This window comes from Pelophylax lessonae (assembly GCF_965119305.1).
Source record: "Pelophylax lessonae genome assembly, chromosome: 1".
NCBI classification, from domain to species: domain Eukaryota; kingdom Metazoa; phylum Chordata; class Amphibia; order Anura; family Ranidae; genus Pelophylax; species Pelophylax lessonae.
The window spans coordinates 849,807,858-849,828,538 of NC_138768.1; the positions used below are offsets into that span (position 1 = coordinate 849,807,858).

At 42.8% G+C, this 20,681-nt stretch overlaps 1 protein-coding gene across 2 annotated transcripts in view; it reads left to right on the plus strand.

The window, feature by feature from the left end:
* The window catches only part of SIGLEC1 (sialic acid binding Ig like lectin 1), a 121,046-nt gene that overhangs the window by 46,375 nt on the left and 53,990 nt on the right, over positions 1-20,681 (plus strand). For both annotated transcript variants that reach the window (XM_082243800.1, XM_082243801.1), the window contains 4 exons: positions 3,040-3,294; positions 3,549-3,848; positions 14,838-15,095; positions 17,103-17,399. In XM_082243800.1, the coding sequence (XP_082099926.1) occupies positions 3,040-3,294; positions 3,549-3,848; positions 14,838-15,095; positions 17,103-17,399 (1,110 nt within the window). The remainder of the gene's footprint in view (positions 1-3,039; positions 3,295-3,548; positions 3,849-14,837; positions 15,096-17,102; positions 17,400-20,681) is intronic.

A 20,681-nucleotide genomic window follows, 5' to 3' on the forward strand; every position in this document is an offset into this window, starting at 1 on the left:
ATGGAGAAAAAGCATTTTTTTTTTTGTTTTATTACATATTTTTTCTATAAAAAAAAAGTGCATAAAAGTTTTTTTTTTTATTATAGTGAACATTTTGAATTAGGTGTTTTGTCTATAATTACACATTAAGGGTATAGAGAATGAATGTAGGAAAGTATATGTTTCCAGGTTGGTAGGTGAATTCTACCCAACCATGGAAATGGGGATTTAATTGTGCCTTTATTTCACAAAATAGAACCCAAAATGAGAGGAGAAATAAAAAGAAATATATTTTTTTTATTGACAATTGCAAATGCATTATGTATACATATATATTTTATTCAACAGTCATATCCATAAAACGATGTATGTCTGATGTATATCACATAAAAACGCTCATGGATCGACGCGTTTCGCTACAATAGCTTCCTCAGGATCCGCACAATATGTGTAAACAGACAATTAGAATGTCATGATATCTATATTTTAGTGCATAAAAGTTTTTTTTTTTATTATAGTGAACATTTTGAATTAGGTGTTTTGTCTATAATTACTCATTAAGGGTAGAGAGAATGGAATTGGGAGTTTTCATTTACCTGAAAATTAAGATGTTAGTAAGAGCCCATTCAGACTAGCGCGACACGACTTTGGGGGGTGACCTGTGAAGTCGCGTGCACCGCTGTGCACCGCGACTTCGGCGCGACTTGCAGAGACCTCACATAATGGAAGTCTATGCAAGTCACTTCCAGGTCGCCCCAAAGTAGTACAGGATCCTTTTTCTAAGTCTAAGTTGCTCCTATTAGAACGGGTCCTGTGCTAATAAATGGACCGCGACCGAGCGCGACTTGTCAGGTTGACAAGTCGCCTGACAAGTCACGCTAATGTGAATGGGCTCTAAAATGTTGCTGTTTTAGTAAAATAATTTAAACATACAAGGAAAGTGAAATTGTGGTAGTTTTTTTTTAGTGTTTTAAGTGTGCTATGGGCTTTAGGCTGCATTCACATGTCAGCGTTTGGATCGCGGGCAGAACCTCCGCGGTTCCGCCCGCGATCCGGAGATTATTGCAAATCGCAGGACGCCTGTGCGTTGCCCGTTGATTTGCAATAGCCCCCCAAACGCTGAGCGATGTTGCCGCGATTTCCGCCTGCCGAATCGCGGTAACACTGCACAAAAAAAATCGCGGGACGCAATGCGCTCCAAAGAAGCTCTTGTACTTTTTTGGGCGTAATGCGTCCCGCGATTTTTTTTGCGTGATGTTACCGCGTTTCGGCAGGCGGAAATCGCGGCAACATCGCTCAGCGTTTGGGGGCTATTGCAAATCAACGGGCAACGCACAGGCGTCCCGCGATTTGCAATAATCTCCGGATCGCGGGCGGAACCGCAGCGGTTCTGCCCGCGATCCAAACGCTGACATGTGAATGCAGCCTTAAATGTCTCCTTAGGGTTATAGAAACTTTTTAAAAAATATCTTGAACCTGTTCTGTGCCAAAAAAAAAAAAGGCCCCTTATTAACTTATTAAAGGCACATTATTTTTTATTTTATTTTTTATCACAGTAAAAAAAAGGCCTAAAAAAAATGTAAAAAAATAAATAAATAAAAGCCACACCTAAATGGCCCTATATACACTAAAATACCCTCCCTAAAAAAAGAAAAAAAAAAAAGCTATTTACTTTTTTTTTATATAGCTTGAAGCTTAATGGGTGGAAATAAGAATGTCAACATCAAAAACAGTGATGCTAAGAACAATCCACTAATCCCTAATTAAAGTGGAACTAAACAATCAAACTTAAAGCGGTAGTATCCCGCTTTTTGACACTTTTACCTACAGGTAAGCCTATAATAAGGCTTACCTGCAGGTACAAATAATATCTCCTAAACCGGCACGGTTTAGGAGATATTTACAGTGCATGCAGCCGCTCGCGCGAGCGGCGCATGCGCTCTGAAGGTCCGGGGGGACCTTCAATTAACTTGCCGGGAGCTTGCCGGAAAAATCACTCCCGCGCGCGTGACGTCATCGCGGCTCCGGCCAATCATCGCGCCGGAGCCGTCTCTTCTGGCCAATCACCGCGCCGGAGCCGCCGAACACGGAAGAGACGGCGAGGGATCATGGCAGCGCCCGCAGCGATGTCTGGGGGTCCGTGTCGGGGCTTCGTTCTAAGGTAAGTTACACATAATGGGCTAGTATGCGATGCATACTAGCTCATTATGCCTTTGTCTTGCAGGTTTTTTTTTTTTTTTTTTTTATGTTTTAGGGTTTACAACCGCTTTAATTCAGTTTAATTCCTTTGCTGCTAGCCTTTGTAAAAAGCTAGAAAGATATATTATATTTACTTGTTTTAAACTTAGCCTAGCCCAAGCCCTAGCACAAAATGATGTCATACATCCTAGGAGTCTTCATGGATATTTTTTTCTTTCATCTGGAGGAGGGGCTTTCTCAGCTAAACACACCCTCCTGTCTGCATGCCTGAGCTTAGGGCAGATGGGGAAGTAAATGCTGCATGAATCATCTGCTCAACCTCAAGCTGGCCATGACCAGAAATGCTGGGGGCGTGTTTTTTTAAAGTGATTTCTTAACAATTTATAATAGTGAAAATTGGATGGATGTGTTTTCTTTGAATATTAAAAATGAATTAAATAGCATTTTCAGTTTGTGGTGCTTAGATACAGTTAGTTCTGCTTCATAGAGATCATTTGCAAGCATATACATGGCATTTACACACATTTAGGGATGCTTGAATAAATACACACTTGAAATATAATTTAAAGAAAAAAAAGAAGGTTTTTAAATTTTATTTATGATATTTTTGTGCCCAATGTGATTGTGTGTCTTATGTGTTTTCCAAGGAATGGGTAAATGCCATCGTTCTTCTCCAGTTCCTAAAAAATGTGCAGAGAACTCATAAAGTGGGGGTCTGTGTTTTTTTGGGGTTTTTTTTTTTTTTTTTTCTCCTGTAGAAAGAGTTATTTTTTTTTATTTATTTATTTTTTTCATTAATACTTGGTGAAGTTATTTCCAGTAAATTTTCTTCATGAGCCCTTTTTACTTCTGATTTTACAGCTGCAAGGGTGGATGTGATCCCATCCCCAGATGTCAATGAAGGGACTCCTGTGACACTGACATGTACTGTTCCTGGGGACAGACCTGATGAGATCCAATACAGTTGGTATAAAAACAACATCTTAATCAAGGAAGGTTCCGTCCGGACCCTGCTGTTCAATGAAGTTGCAAGCACTGACTCTGGTGACTACTACTGCAAGGTGCAAAACGACAAAGGAAGTGACTCCTCTCCACCAGTTACACTGAATGTAAAATGTAAGTCGTCTGACCATATGGACTGTAATAAATATAAATTGCATTAAAAGATTGACTGTAGACCAAACGTAAACCAGACTTTAAACTTTTTAATAATGTAGAGCAAAAAATAGCATTTCTTGCTTCCAATCAGAAGCACTGGAGGCTTTTTGCATCCACTTTTTATTGGAGCAGCTCACCTGCACCCTGTGTGCTGTACTGGAAGCTTCCTGCACACATTCAGTGTCACTTTCACACCCTCATCTCTCTTATAGATCCTCCAAGAACTCCAGTCCTCACCTCCTTCCTGGAGACCCAGAAGGGGAACCTGGCCATGGTTCACTGTACCGTAGACAGCAATCCTTCCTCAGAAATGATGTTTTATAAAGACGGGACCCTCATCGCCAGTTCTCCTATCCACTGGGCTCCAACAGAAAGGATCCAAGTGGCCTACAAGAAGAATTCTCTGAGCCTAGAGATCCGGGATGTGATTGTATCCGATGAAGGGACATACACGTGTCTTGCCAATAATTCTCTTGACAGCGCAACTGCAAGTGTCAGACTCATTGTAGAAAGTTAGTACTAAAATAATGTGTTATTATCTATATTTCCCAAAGTAAGAAACACATGTAGGCGTAAAACTGCATGACGCAATATGATTAGATGCACATACACCGACAGAGAATGCAATTCCTTCCTTCCTTCCTTCCTTCCTTCCTTCCTTCCTTCCTTCCTTCCTTCCTTCCTTCCTTCCTTCCTTCCTTCCTTCCTTCCTTCCTTCCATCCTTCCCCTCTCTTCCTTCCTTCCTTCATTCCTTCCTTCCTTCCTTCCATCCTTCCCCTCTCTTTCTTCCTTCCTCCCTTCGATCCTTCCCCTCTCTTCCTTCCTTCCTTCCTTCCTTCCTTCCTTCCTTCCTTCCTTCCTTCCTTCCTTCCTTCCTTCCTTCCTTCCTTCCTTCCTTCCTTCCTTCCTTCCCCTCTCTTCCTTCCTTCCTTCCTTCCTTCCTTCCTCCCCCTCTCTTCCTTCCTTCCTTCCTTCCTTCCTTCTTAGTTTCTTCCCCTCTTTCTTTAAGTTCCTTCCTTTCTTGCTCCCTTCCATTCTTTCTTCCTTCCTTTCTTGCCTTTTTTCCTTCCTTCCTTCCTTCCTTCCTTCCTTCCTTCCTTCCTTCCTTCCCTTTTTTCCTTCCTTCCTTCCTCCCTTCCTTCCTTCCTTCCTTCCTTCCTTCCTTCTTTCCTCCCTTCCTCCCTTCCTTCCTCCCTTCCTTCCTTCCTTCCTTCCTCCCTTTCTTCCTTCCTTTCTCCCGTCCTCATTTCCTTCCTTCCTTCCTCGTTTCCTTTCTTCCTTTCTTCCCCTCTTTCTTTTCCTTCCTTTCTTCCCCTCTTTCTTTAACTTCCTTTCTTCCCTCCCCTCTTTTCTTTTCCTTCCTTCCTTCCTTCCTTCCTTCCTTCCTTCCTTCCTTCCCCTCTCTTCCTTCCTTCCTTCCTTCCTTCCTCCCCCTCTCTTCCTTCCTTCCTTCCTTCCTTCCTTCCTTCCTTCCTTCCTTCTTAGTTTCTTCCCCTCTTTCTTTAAGTTCCTTCCTTTCTTGCTCCCTTCGATTCTTTCTTCCTTCCTTTCTTGCCTTTTTTCCTTCCTTCCTTCCTTCCTTCCTTCCTTCCTTCCTTCCTTCCTTCCTTCCTTCCTTCCTTCCTTCCTTCCTTCCTTCCCTTTTTTCCTTCCTTCCTTCCTCCCTTCCTCCCTTCCTTCCTTCCTTCCTTCCTTCCTTCCTTCCTTCCTTCCTTCCTTCCTTCCTTCCTTCCTTCCTTCCTTCCTTCCTTCCTTCCTTCCTTCCTTCCTTCCTTCCTTCCTTCCTCCCTTCCTCCCTTCCTTCCTCCCTTCCTTCCTTCCTTCCTTCCTTCCTCCCTTTCTTCCTTCCTTTCTCCCGTCCTCATTTCCTTCCTTCCTTCCTCGTTTCCTTTCTTCCTTTCTTCCCCTCTTTCTTTTCCTTCCTTTCTTCCCCTCTTTCTTTAACTTCCTTTCTTCCCTCCCCTCTTTTCTTTTCCTTCCTTCCTTCCTTCCTTCCTTCCTTCCTTCCTTCCTTCCTTCCTTCCTTCCTTCCTTCCTTCCTTCCTTCCTTCCTTCCTTCCTTCCTTCCTTCCTTCCTTCCTTCCTTCCCCTCTTTTCTTTTCCTTCCTCCCTTCTTTGCTTTCTTCCTTCCTTCCCCTCTTTCTTTCTTTCTTTTCCTTTTTCTGTGCTGTCGGTTCTTTTTTTACAGTTTTGTGAACTCTTTGATATCCAACATTTTATGATGGATCTTGCTGAAAGATATAACAAATATAGTGCAAGGGGGAGGGGGAGGGGGGGAGGCTGTACTGCCCTGGGTTTGGTTCGGAAGGGTTTCTAAGAAATTCAAAGAAGTTTGGATGATGCTGAACCTGAACCCCTTTGAAATTAATGGGAGCAAAATCAAAATTAAAAATGCACTTTTTCTGGGCTTAAAGGCAAGCAAAAATCCATTCAGCCAGGAGCAATAACTTTTGACACTGACTTTTACAAAGGAAAAAAGGTTTTACGAATGCCGGTAAATGACTTTGTTAGCTGTCATTGCCAGCTTCTTTGGCAAACAGCACACAGACACCCCCTTCAAGAGTCTTCTGTGTATTATGGGGGACTTTTGGAGGGGTTTGTGTGTTGTTTTCTATGTAATAAAAAGACTGATAATGACAGCATTAAAAGTCATTTGCTGGAATCCTTTTTTTTTTTTTTTGCACATCCTACAGCAAGAATAAATAAAAATGTTTTAGGTCCCCCCAAAAATACCGTATTTTCCGGCATATAAGATGACTTTTGAACCTCAAATAAATCCCCCAAAAATGGGGGGGTCGTCTTATACGCCGAGTATAAAAATCCCAAAGGTAATTCGGAAAGTGTAATCTATGAAAGCCCTGGCTGTCTGTGCCCTATTCATCAACAAGGTACCGTAAATGTATTGTCTTATAACTCTCCAAGGTCTTGTAAGAAAAAGTATTACCGGTAGATTTATATCTTCCCAAGGCGCTGGCTGTGCAGGAATCCTGTACCGGTATACGTGCTGTAGCTTCGACTATGTAGTATACCGCGCTGAGCCAATCACGGTGAGCGATGTATTCTATTATTGAATGCAAAGCCTGCTCGGATTGGCAGAGTAAGAGAGGCGGGATTAGGTTACTGTCTCTGACTCCGCCAATCCGAGCAGGCTTTGCATTCAATAAAAGAATACTTCGCTTACTGTGATTGGCTCAGCGCGGCATACTACATAGTCAAAGCTATGGTACAGTATACCAGTACAAGATTCCCGCACAGCCAGCGCCTTGAGAGATTATACATTTACCGGTAATACTTACTTACAATACCTCGGAGATTTATAAGAGAATACATTTACAGTACCTTGCAGATGAATAGGGCACAGACAGCCAGTGCTTTCATTGATTACCATTACTTAATTACCTTTGAGATTTTTATGCTCGGCGTATATGGTATATGGTGTTGCCTTGCATTGCTTCGGAAGGGGAGTAGTCATATATACGGTGAGTATAGCCCAACACCTATGTTTTAACTTGAAAAGTAGGGGGGTCGTCTTATACGCCAGAAAATATGGTATATACCAGAACATTTGCATCTAGTGTGGATTTTAGGGGGTACCTCATGCAAAAGAAAAAAAAGGTGTGAGGTTTCCCTAAAAATTCATACCAGACCCTTAATCCAAGCAGAAAAGGGGGGGGGGGGGCACTCTGGCAAAACACTTTGTCCCCATACTGATGAGGACAATGGCCTCTCCCAATGGTTGTTAGGGCCTACCGGCAAGGGGCTTATCAGAATCTGAAAGCCTCCTTTAACAATAAGGGGGCCCCCAGATATGGCCCCCTCTTTCTATGTGAATCAGTATGGAGTACATGGCACCTCTACTCATTCACAAAAAAAGAGTTGTAACCTAGAAAAAGAGACACCCAAATATTTGTCAAATCCTTTATTATAAAAATAGAATTTCAAAAAAGCCCCTCGTTGTAAATCTATCATCAATCACAATTCCCACCACCCAACAACTCGCTCACGTGATGTTAGCCAAATGACAGCTCCCTATTGGTTATAATTTTGCTGTCTGTCGTTAGATATATTAAAAAAGAATAGCGCAACCATGCAAAAGAAATGACTATCAAATATGGAGACAATCCATAAATAAAAATGGGGGTTTAGTCCCACCATATGGCCATATCGTGCTCAAGCCCACCACTGCGTCAAAGTACTTTCTATCGGTTCTATATATGACAGCCTACCACAGTCACTGGTTTCTAAGAACCGCCCAAATATTGCCACTGGCCACATTTGGGAAGTAAAGTCACTGCTATCTATCTTTACCCCTTTGCTTAAAAGGAACAGGACTTCCTTGTGCGGTCACTGGTTGCTAAGGAAGCCGCAGGTGCCTGCATCTTCAGTGTCCCCAGAAACCACTGGCTATATTTGGTCAATGATGGTACCACTATCCTCGCTCCTTCCTTAATATATCTAACGTACTACGTCGCTGGACTCCTCTCCTTGTGGGCGGCGCACCGCCGGAGGCTCGCTCCCATTGTGTTCAGTCACAGCGGGAGTCGGGCCAGGGGAGGAGCAGCTCGGGGAATCGAGTGTGGAGATCCGCCCACTTGTGTAAACAAAGCGGGCGGATCTCCTAAGTGACAGACAGGGTCAGATTGCAGGGTTCAGCATAGCTGAACCTGCGATCTGTCCCTGTGTCACTCAGTCACCTCTCCTCACACACGTCAGTAAGCGCCAGGCATACATTAACCCCTCACTCTCCAATAAAATTAACCCCTTCCCTGCCAGTGTCATTTTTACAGTAACAGTGCATATTTATAGCACTGATTACTGTAGTAATGTCACTGGTACCCCCAAAAGTGTCAAAAATGTCAGTCAGGGGTCCGATCTGTCCGCCACAATGTCGCAGTCATTGTAACTTTTGCGCAAACCAATCAAAATACACTTATTGCGATTTTTTTTACCAAAAATATGTAGCAGAAAACAAATTGGACAAAAATTTAAAAAAATTTAGATTTTTACATTTTTTGGGGGGGAATTTCATATAAAAAAATGTGAAAAATGTTGTTATTTTTTCAAAATTTACGCTCTTTTTTTGTTTATAGCGCAAAAAGTAAAAATCGCACAGGTGATCAAATACCACCAAAAGAAAACTCTGTTTGTGGGAAACAAAGGACGTAAATTTCGTTTGGGTACAGCGTCGCACGACCGTGCAATTGTCAGTTAAAGTCGCACAGTGCCGAATCGCAAAAAGTGGCCCAGACGTAAGACAGCAAAATTCTCCGGTGGTAAAGTGGTTAAGGAAGACCCCCAGGTCACCAGAAATAGTGTCCCCATTGAAAAATTTCCTCTCTATTATTTTTCTGAGGACAACCCAAAATTTGGGATTTTCTTTTACTTTCACTATCAATGATAATGGTAAACAGGACAAATAGTAAGGATTAATCTCCCTAATGGGGACAAAGACAGCAATGAAAACTGACTGGGGTTCTAATCCATCCCCAGTCTATCCAAAACTAAAAAAAAAGTTTTGCCTTTAGTTGTACTTTAATCTTTTACATTTTTTTTTTACCAAAAAATGGGTATTACATTTTTTATTTTATATAATACATTTTAATTATAATTTTATTTTTTATTTTTACCAAAAACTGGGTATTTTGGGTGCATTGAAATGCAAGTATATTTTTTTTTCCTGAAAATTTAATAAACAGCTGCGCTAATATTTTGTGCGACATAAAAAATGTCCTTTCGTTCTCCAGGGTTTCTGCTTTTATTATATACTGTATATAATCCTGGGGGTTCTAAGTCGTTTTCTAGCAAAAAAAAAATAATGCTGTATGTGAAAATGTTTAAAATTGCCTTAAGCAGAAATTGGCTAGGCAGTACAGTAAAACATTTAGGTGTTTGAATAAAAGAATTATGGTTCCCCTGCTGGGAGGTTAATTTATCGCCATGTCATTTTCAGTACCAGAATGTAACCCTGACCCGTGCCGGTGTTTTGAAAATCATAGAACAATAGCGACCAGTTTAATGCTGACCCGCCCTAATTTATTAAATTAAATGTATGAAGTGTCATTGATGGACAGTCTGGTTGCATTTGTATAATAACGCATATTACAATGCCTGATAACAGAAGCAATTACAGTCGGAGAGACTATGGCCTCTGTAGAACTGAGGTTTGACACCCACCTCTAATAGTAATGTCTTCTTACTGTTAGGTGACCAGATATTTAAAATAAAATCCTGGGATATATATATAAATATATATATATATATATATATATATATATATATACATACAGTATATATATATTTTTATATATATATATATATATATATATATATATATATTTTCTTTTTTTTTTTATAGGCAAATGACAAACTATTTTATAAGCATATTTTCCTTATATTACATATGCAGTGTATGTGGTATGTGTTTATGGAATGATTTTATGATACAGTATCTCACAAAAGTCAGTACGCCCCTCACATTTTTGTAAATATTTTATTCTATCTTTTCATGTGACAACACTGAAGAAATGACACTTTGCTACAATGTAAAGTAGTGAGTGTACAGCTTGTATAACAGTGTAAATTTTCTGTCCCCTCAAAATAACTCAACACACAGCCATTAATATCTAAACCACTGGCAACAAAAGTGAGTACACCCCTAAGTGAAAAAGGCCAAATGTGGCCCAAAGTGTCAATATTTTGTGTGGCCACCATTATTTTCCAGCACTGCCTTAACCCTCCTGAGCATGGAGTTCACCAGAGCTTCACAGGTTATTATTATTATTATTATTATACAGGATTTATATAGCGCCAACAGTTTGCGCAGCGCTTTACAATTTGAGGGAGCCACTGGAGTCCTCTTCCACTCCTCCATGATGACATTACGGAGTTGGTGGATGTTAGAGATCTTGCGCTCCTCCACCTTCCGTTTGAGGATGCCCCACAGATCCTCAATAGGGTTTAGGTCTGGAGACATGCTTGGCCAGTCCATCACCTTTACCCTCAGCTTCTTTAGCAAGGCAGTGGTCATCTTGGAGGTGTTTGGGGTCGTTATCATGTTGTAATACTGCCCCATGGCCCAGTCTCCAAAGGGAGGGGATCATGCTGTGCTTCAGTATGTCACACTACATGTTGGCATTCATGGTTCCCTCAATGAACTGTAGCTCCCCAGTGCCGGCAGAACTAATGCAGCCCCAGACCATCACACTCCCACCACCATGCTTGACTGTAGGCAAGACACACTTGTCTTTGGACTCCTCACCTGGTTACCGCCACACACATTCAACACCATCTGAAATAAGTTTATCTTGGTCTCATCAGACCACAGGACATGGTTCCAGTAATCCATGTCCTTAGTCTGCTTGTTTTCAGCAAACTGTTTGCGGGCTTTCTTGTGTATCATCTTTAGAAGAGGCTTCCTTCTTGGACAACAGCTATGCAGACCGATTTGATGCAATGTGCGGCGTATGGTCTGAGCACTGACAGGCTAAACCCCCACCCCTTCAACCTCTGCAGCAATGCTGGTAGCACTCATAAGTCTATTTCCCAAAGACAACCTCTGGATATGACGCTGAGCACGTGCACTCGACTTTTTTGGTCGACCATGGCGAGGCCTGTTCTGAGTGGAACCTGTCCTGTTAAACCGCTGTATGGTCTTGGCCACCGTGCTGCAGCTCAGTTTCAGGGTCTTGGCAATCTTCTTATAGCCTAGGCCATCTTTATGTAAAGCAACAATTATTTTTTTTCAGATTCTCAGAGAGTTCTTTGCCATGATGTGCCATGTTGAACTTCCAGTGACCAGTACGAGAGAGTGAGAGCGATAACACCAAATTTAACACACCTGCTTCCCATTCACACCTGAGACCTTGTAACACTCATGAGTCACATACACCGGTGAGGGAAAATGGCTAATTGGGCCCAATTTGGACATTTTCACTTAGGGGTGTACTCACTTTTGTTGCCAGCAGTGTAGACATTAATGGCCGTGTGTTGAATGATTTTGAGGGGACAGCAAATTTACACTGTTATACAAGCTGTACACTCACTACTTTACATTGTAGCAAAGTGTAATTTCTACAGTGTTGTCACATGAAAAGATATAATAAAATATTTAAAACAATGTGAGGGGTGTACTTACTTTTGTGAGATACAGAAAAAAAGATAATTCATAGAATTTTTTGAGATATGACTACCAATTATGAAGATAGAGGAAAAACAGTGCAGAGTTCAGGAGTCCGCTACTTACAGAGTGCAGAGTTCAGGAGAGCGTTACATAAAGAATGCAGGGCTAAAGAGCGCAGAATGCAGGGAAAGAGCACTCAGGAGCATGCTGAATAAAGAATGTAGGGCTCAGGAGCATGCTACATAAAGAAAGCAGGGCTCAGGAGTGCACTACATAAAGATTTCAGGGCTAAGGAGCGCTCAGGAGCTCGCTACGTAAAGAATACAGGGCTCAGGAGTGTGCTACATAAAGAATGCCGGGCTAGGGAGCGCACTACATAAAGAATGCAGGTATAAGTAGCGCTCAGGAGCTTTCTATATAAAGAACGCAGGGCTCAGCTGTGCCCATCTATGCAGCATCACCAGTGCCCATCAATGCAGCCTGACCAGTGCCCAGCAATGCAGCCTCACCAGTGCTCATCTATCTAGGCCTCACCAGTGCCTATCTATGCAGCCTAACCAGTGCCTATCCATGCAGCCTGACCAGTTCCTATCTATGCAGCCTGACCAGTGCCCATCAATGCAGCCTGACCAGTGCCCATCTATGCAACCAGACCAGTGCCTATTTTATGCAGCCTGACCAATACCCATCTATGCAGCCTGACCAGTGTCCATCTATGCAGCCTGACCAGTGCCCATCTATGCAGCCTCACCAGTGCCCATCTATGCAGCCTCCCCAGTGCCCATCCAATGCACCCTCAGCAGTGCCCATCCAATGCAGCCTCACCAGTGTCCATCAATACATACTCACCAGCGCCCATCAATGCAGCCTGATCAGTGCCCCTCTATGCATCCTGACCAGTGCCTATCTATGCAGCCTGACCAGTGCCCAGCAATGCAGCCTCACCAGTGCCCAGCAATGCAGCCTCACCAGTGCCCAGCAATGCAGCCTCACCAGTGCCCATCCATTGCAGCCTCACCAGTGCCCATCTAATGCAGCCTCACCACTGCAGGGCATCAGAGAGGGTAGAGTAAGAGGAGAGCCGGCCGGATCATCACACAGGCCGGCATCACCCACTGTTAGAGCTTTATTTTGTATCACCGGGGACCCGCTGTCACACAAGTCCCGCTTCCTGGATCGGCTCCAAATTAGGAGGCGGGACTTTGTGTGACGGGGGGCGCCCAGCGATTCAAATTAAAGCTGTCACAGCGGGCGATGCCGGCTTTGCCCCCCCTAGTGTTTGGCACCAGGGGAGGACTGCCCCCCCTCCCGCTTCGTATGCCACTGTCTTTGGTGTCCACCCCCTCTGCCTCAGCACCCGCTCAGGATCAGCCCTGCACCTAGCGCCGCTCCTGCCTGCCGGGGACAAAACTAGGGACAGACTTGCTCCGGGGACACTCTGGAAACCGGGGATGTCTGGTCACCCTGTCTTACTGTATACAAATTTTTCTTCCATTTAGCATTCAGATGGTGGTTTTCAATGTTTTGTAGATATTTTAAAGCTGGTAGAAGTTAGGGTGGCTAAACACTAGTAGATTTTCGATTGAACATTTGTACAAAAATTCTGTGGAAGTTCGATAAATGTATAAATGTTGTTAGAAAGTACTTAAATTTTTTGTTTGCTTTTAGGATTCGATTTTAGAATACATGTAATTTCCCAAACAAAAACCACACACACAGTTCAAAATTTGTTTGAGAAAAAATTTCCATCCTGCTCCTTCAAATTTTCTTATCACTGAGGTATGGAGATTAGACAATACTATCAATGAAAATGAACATTCTTACAATGAAAACAATTAAACTAAATTGTAATAGTATAAAGCCAGCTTAAGTCACATTCAGCTGGACTTTGTTCTGTAATGTTGAAGACATTTTGTAGCTTATCCTAGCTACTTCTTCAGTTGTAACGAGTTTCATGAACATACTCCAGCACTTATATTATATCTACACAGGTAGTGAGGGCACCCTAATCCAATCAATGAAGGTATCCGTCCTACCTGTCAATCTAGGTTTAGACTTGTGTCTAAACTGCTATGCCTGTGAAAAGAAATCCCCATTTGGATCGCTTTTTAGAGGTGTTTGACAGGCAGCAAGGAGGTGATGTAATGATGTGATACCTCCTCACTGGTATCTTCACTGCTATCCATCCTGCAAAAGTGCACATACATTCATTCTGTGCCAATAGGGGCACAATTTATTGTTTTTATTCTATTTTCTCTCGAGGTTAAATGCTATTCATTGATAAATTAAGTAAATCAGGAAAATACCGCATGATAGCCACTAGATGGAGCGGAAGATTACAGTAAATAATTATTTATTTCATATGAAATTCACTATTTTCTTTATTCTCTTTGAATGAAAGAACTCTATTATTTATGAATGAATAACATTTGACAGCCTTGCAATATTCAATTGCGCCTCATTTATAGAGAACAAATTAGTGATGGACCGATATAGTTTTTTTATTGCTGATACCAATACCGATATTTTGGTATATCGGTATCGGCCGATATTGGCCGATATTTTCGTACATTAAATTTTGACAGGTACTCTTGTGGAGGGATCTGGGGGTCCAAAAGACCCCAAACCCTCCTCTGCACTTAAAAGCATTCAAAACGCCAAGTTTGGCTGTTTTGAATGCTGTCATTTTTTTTTAATTTGGCGCCAGTACCCAGAAGTGATGTCAGCTTTGATCGGGTCTTCTCTTCGGCGGCCGTGCAGGCTGGTCGCTTGGAAGACCCGGGCGAGCCGCGGAAAGTGGCGGAAGGGGGGGCGTCCCCTCCCGCTCCTTGTAATGACAGCTGAGCAGCTTCTCAGCGCATCGGTTGTTATTACAAGACAGCCGACCATCGGCTATGGACGCCGGTGCCGGGGTGATGCCTCTAGCTGCAGGCATCACTCCGCTACAAGCACTTTCCCGAAATATCGGTAACCTCAGGGGCCGATTCCTATATATCGGGGAAAGTGCATATTGGCCGCCGATATATCGGTTTTGCCGATAATCCGTCGATCCTTAGAACAAATATCACAAACAAAAGATTTCCCAGTACACTCACCAGACAGCCTCTGTTAGGGCAATGTTGGTTGTTTTGCAAGCTTGCTGGTAAGTGTGCTGGGAAATCTTTTGCTTGTTTGTGATGCGCGTTGCCCTTCCACGTGCACCATACTGCAAAGGCCAGTTATAGGTTGGGGTGGCTGCCACTTTTTTGTACGTACAGAATGAATATCCATGCAGTTTCACAGGTTGAGTGTCTTTGCAACTTTTTTAAAATGTATTCATTTATTTTGATGATGGTTGAAAGTTTGACAGGTCCAATTTAAAATGTGTGCCTTCCTCCACAGTGGTAAGAGTGGTGGTTTTGCCATCTGCGGAAGAAGAAGAGGGGAAAGAAGTCAGACTGACTTGTGTGGCCACAAGAGGCTTGGAGAAGGGGAGCGTTTACACCTGGTTCAAGAATGACAAGTGGTTGAAGGAGGACCTGAAAGGGAACACCCTCACCTTTGACAGAGTCTCAGCCAAGGATGCTGGATTCTATTATTGCAGAGTCCACAATACTCAGGGCAGCAGCATGTCACCACCAGTGACTCTACGCGTTTTATGTAAGTTTTCATCTCTCTCCATTCTCGATACAAGTCCAGGAAATGACACACTGGGCTATTCTGAGATCTGAAGCCCTGCAGGAAAAAACACAAAGAAGCTGTAAGCTTGTGTAAAACAAATTGATCATGAGCATTGGACCAGTTGAACCTACCGATGAAGTCCCAAGTTTGGAAGTATTGCGTATAGGAGTGGAGCTGAGGTCTAATAAAGTAATTTGGAGTCTGTGGCGAGCTGGAGTAGTGTCTTGCTAAAGTATATGCTGACTTTTTAGCAATTCTTTATCTTACTATTGCGAAGGAGGAGCGTTTTACCCATGAATGGGAAGAGCTTTGTTAATCACTTATGCAGCCTAGAGTAGTAGTCAACAACCTTTCGGACATCACAGACTACTAAACTCACAATTTTGAATCCCGCGGACCACTAACATGAATTTTACATGCCATATACACACAATGCTCCCGCTCTGACCCCTCCTCCTGGACAACACTGCTGCCTTATACACACTATGCTCTGGCTCTCTGCCACCTCCACCTGGATCACACTGTTGCCTTATACACACAATGCTCCGGCTCTTTGCCCCCTCCCCCTGGATCACACTGCTGCCTTATACACACAATGCTCCAGCTCTCTGCCCTCTCCCCCCGTATCAAACTGCTGCCTTATACACACAAATCTCCAGCTCATTGCCCCCTCTTCCACTGGATCACACTGCTGCTTTATACACACAACGCTCTGGCTCTCTGCCCCTTCCCCTGGATCACACTGCTGTCTTAGACACACAATGCTCTGGCTCTTTGCCCCTTCCCCCTGGATCACACTGCTGCCTTATACACAATGCTCCAGCTCTCTGCCGTCTCCCCCCTGTATCAAACTGCTGCATTATACACACAAATCTCAAGCTCTTTGCCCCCTCTTCCACTGGATCACACCGCTGCCTTATACACACAATGCTCTGACTCTCTGCCGTCTCCCCCCTGTATCAAACTGCTGCCTTATACACACAAATCTCAAGCTCTTTGCCCCCTCTTCCACTGGATCACACCACTGCCTTATACACACAATGGTCTGGCTCTTTGCTCCCTCCCCTTGGATAACAATGCTGCCTTATACACAATGCTCCAGCTCTCTTCCCTCTCCCCCTGTATCAAACTGCTGCCTTATACACACAAATCTCCAGCTCATTGCCCCCTCTCCCACTGGATAACACTGCTGCCTTATACACACAATGCTCTGGCTCTCTGCCCCCCTCCTGCTGGATCACACTGCTGCCTTATACACACCATGCTCTGGCTCTTTTCCCCTCTCCCCCTGATTCATACTGCTGCCTTAACATAATGCTCCGGCTCTCTGCCCCCTTCCCCCTGGATCACACTGCTGCTTTATAAACACAATGCTCTGGCTCTCTGCCCCCTTCCCGCTGGATCACACTGCTGCCTTATACACACAATGCTCTGGCTCTTTTCCCCTCTCCCCCTGATTCACACTGCTGCCTTAACATAATGCTCCAGGCTCTCTGCCCCCTTCCCCTTGGATCACACTGCTGCCTTATACACACAGTGCTCCGGCTCTCTGCCGCCTTCCCCCTGGATCACACTGATGCCTTTTACCCACAATGCTCCAGCTCTCTCATTTTCTGTTCTTATACGGATAGGTACATATAAATGCGACTCAACATTTGTTAATGCAGATATTACAAAAGCAATAAAGGTAAAACCATAATAACGTTGTGTGTAGGTAGATCCACAACCCACTGGTGATATCGGATATGCCATCAGTCCATCCGGACACCCCTGTTGGGAACAAACTGCATCTGGTTGGGAGCCTAGCCATACCCATGGGTATGGTTCCTTCTTTTACCCAAAGTTGGTTGAGGATTTAAACTTGTGGGCATATCCTTGCCAAGGGCTTTAGATGAACTCTTACTTATTGTATGAAGAGCACCAAATATCCTATGGAATGAACATTTTCTATTATAGAATTAATGAAGTCTGCTTTTTTCCTCACAGATCCCCCCAAACACCTCTCGGTAACATCTCTTGTGTCAAGCCCCGACCCTCTGACAGCCATTATTCTGTGCACAGTGGACAGTGATCCTCCATCACTGTTATTCCTATACAGAAAAGAGACACTGGTAGCTTCCAGCTTGGATGATCCTTCCAATGAGAGATTCAAAATAAAGTCTTCTACCAACTCCTTACAATTGGAAATCCGAGATGTAGTCTTGGAGGATGAGGGTACCTTTACCTGCATAGCAAACAACACATACGGCTCAACATCTGCTACATTACAATTCACCGCACCAAGTAAGCTTCAACACTATTGGTAGCAATGGAAAACTCTGTATTCTTTTCTGAGTCCTTACATAATGAAATCATTATAATGAAAAACATCCAACTTTAAAATTAATAAAGTTTTATAAAACCTTTAGCTGTTGAATATATCATCCGAAATACTTTTTGAATTTTGATTCAGAAAGTTTTAGAGCTCTAGTGTTTCATACTCCATCATGCCCTCAAAAATAGAATTATTATTTGAATTGTTTTTACTTGATATATATATATAGAAAGAGAGAGAGAATACCGGTATATATACCTATATGTATGGATATACAGTGTATAAAGGGATGGGTTGAAGTTGGTGTTGGGGGTCAAAAAGTTAGGCCCCTTTTACATGGCCTTTCCGTTCAGGTCAGTTTTTCAGGCGGACCTGATCGGAAAATCCATTCACTTCTATGGAGCAGCGGGTATCAGCGGTGACACCCGTTGCTATCCGATCTGTGAAATCCAGACGGATGGTAACCCTATTTTCCATCCGTCTGGCGGATTGGATAGGATCGAATGAAAACAGGCAGGCGGTCCATTTTCATCTGATCTCCCAATAGAGGAGAGTAGGGACTCTCTGCACAGTGAGTGGAGACGGACCTGTCATCCGCCTGCTCAGCAGAGATCAGTATTTGATCCCCTGCTGATTTTGTACGTTTGCCCACTGACAAAGAAATGATCATTCTGTAATTTTATATATATTTTTATTATATATATTTTTTTTTATTTGGTAGGTTTATTTTACCAGTGAGAGACAGAATAACAACAAAAATATACAGAACAACACATTTCACAAAAGTTATAAATTGATTTGCATTTTAATGAGTGAAATAAGTATTTTGATTCCCTATCAATCAGCAAAATTTCTGGCACCCAGGTGTCTTCTATACAGGTAACAAGCTGAGATTAGGAGCACTCTCTTAACCACTTAAGCCCCGGAGGATTTGGCTGCTCAAAGACCAGGCCCTATTTTGGGATTTGGCACTGCGTGACTTTAACAGACAATTGCGTGGTTGTGCGACACTGTACCCAAATGAAATTGACGTCCTTTTTTCCCACAAACGGAGCTTTCTTTTGGTGGTATTTGATCACCTGTGCGATTTTTACTTTTTGCGCTATAAACAAATAAAGAGGGAGACAATTTTGAAAAAATAACAATATTTTTCACGTTTTTTTTATAAATAAATTCTCAAAAAAATGTAAAAATCAACATTTTTTAACATTTTAGGCCAATTTGTTTTCTGCTACATATTTGTGGTAAAAAAAATCGCTCTAAGCGTATTTTGATTGGTTTGCGCAAAAAGTTATTGCGTTTACTAACTACGGGAAAGATTTATGTCATTTTTATTGTTTTTATTTTTAACTAGTAATGGCGGCGATCTGAGATTTTTTTTGCGGGACTTCGACATTGCGGCGTACAGATCGGACCCCAGACTGACATTTTTGACACTTTTGAGGGTACCAGTGACATTACTTCAGTAATCAGTGCTAAAAAATATGCACTGTTACTGTAAAAATGACACTGGCAGGGAAGGGGTTAACTTTATATTGGTGATCAAGGGGTTAAGTGTGTCCCTAGGGGTGTGATTCTAACTGTTAGGGGGCGTGGCTAGTGAAGTAATCACAGAGACATATGATCCTACATAGCAGGATCGCATAGCCTCTGTCATTACTTCAGGGAGAATGACAGACGGCTGTGTTTACATCAGCTGTCTGTCTTTCTCCCACTCCTTAGGGAGATTGCGAGTGGCCGCGGACATCGGAGCCACCAGTCGCATATGCTGGCTAGGCAGCGAACGAGTGGGGGCGGGGGGGCGCGCCACTGGTGGCGCGCACTCTTCCCCTACAGGTCTTTGGCAAGCGACGTAGTACTACGTCCCTTTGCCTGTAAGCGGCTGCGTGTCACAGTAAATGTACAGGAGGCGGTCGGCAAGTGGTTAAAAGGAGTGCTCCTAATCTCAGCTTGCTACCTGTATAAAAGACACCTGCCCACAGAAGCAATCAAACAATCAGATTCCAATCTCTCCACCATGGCCAAGACCAAGGAGGTGGGTTGAAGTTGGTGTTAGAGTTGAAGGCTAGAGGTTAGGTTTAAGGGTATATCTATAAAAAAAAAATTCCCTTAGCTGTTTGTGAAAATCGAATGTTACCCCGATTTTCTCTCCAGGACAAATGTTTTTCATTCCTAAAAATAGTGAATATGTGTGAATTTTGGCCGCTTGATGGTGATGATGGTCATAGAAAATTAATGTGTATTTACTATGAATGTAAGCTTTATAAATTCTTCATAAACAACTAACATTTAACCTACAGAAATAAAATAACGTAATGACATTGGATTTTGCCTGCATTCAGACAGAACAAATGCACAGGATGAATAGCTCTGGAATTTATTTTTATTCTTTCATATATACACCCTTAAAGTGTTACTAAACCCACAACAGTAAAATAAATCTGTATATGCAGTAAAGCTTGCTTGTTAAACTTACTGTGGACCCTAAGGGGTTAGTCGAACGCATTGCGTAAAACAGCTGTCTTCCCTGACCCTCTCCTTCTTCCACTGTCCCAATTTCATCTCATTATAGAACAGAACCTTTGTAGTCACTCTGCACATGCTCAGTTGGGTGTGTATAGCTAGAGAGGTTTTTCTTTTTTTTTTTTTTTTTTCTTGGGAGGGGGCATGTGATCAGCACAGGGCCAACCAGCACTGTCCAGACAGAGGGTCAGGGGTCCTGCAGCCTCATAGGACAGTCAGAGTAGAATGAAAACTCCTCCTACAAGCTTTAACCAGACACTGATAGACGTCATGAAACTGCTATATACTGCTGATGGGTAAAAGTGTAGCAGTTTATATTTACTAAAATAATAGCATTTCCATGATCTGTGTACTGTGGGGGACCAGATATAGCGACTGCAGGCTCCTGGGTTTAGGAACACTTTAAGAGTTAAGATTAAATTTAGGTTTTATGATTCAGGTTGAAGTATAAAAGTAATAATAATAATTGTTAGCTTGATACATATAGGCTAACGGTAAGTGGAGGGAAGGTTAAAGCGTAAAAGTGTTCAAAATCAATTTTTGAAGTATATTTGGCATCAAACCTCACTGCGTACAATTTTTTTCAGCAAATCGGTTTTTGTGAATCTGTGACACTGTTTTTTACCAGGACATCCTGCCATTAACAACAATTCCTGCTACAGGCTGACAATGCTAAGCTACTGCCTCATAGTTAGCAGCAGCGTTGTCACTCTGCCGTATTCACCTGG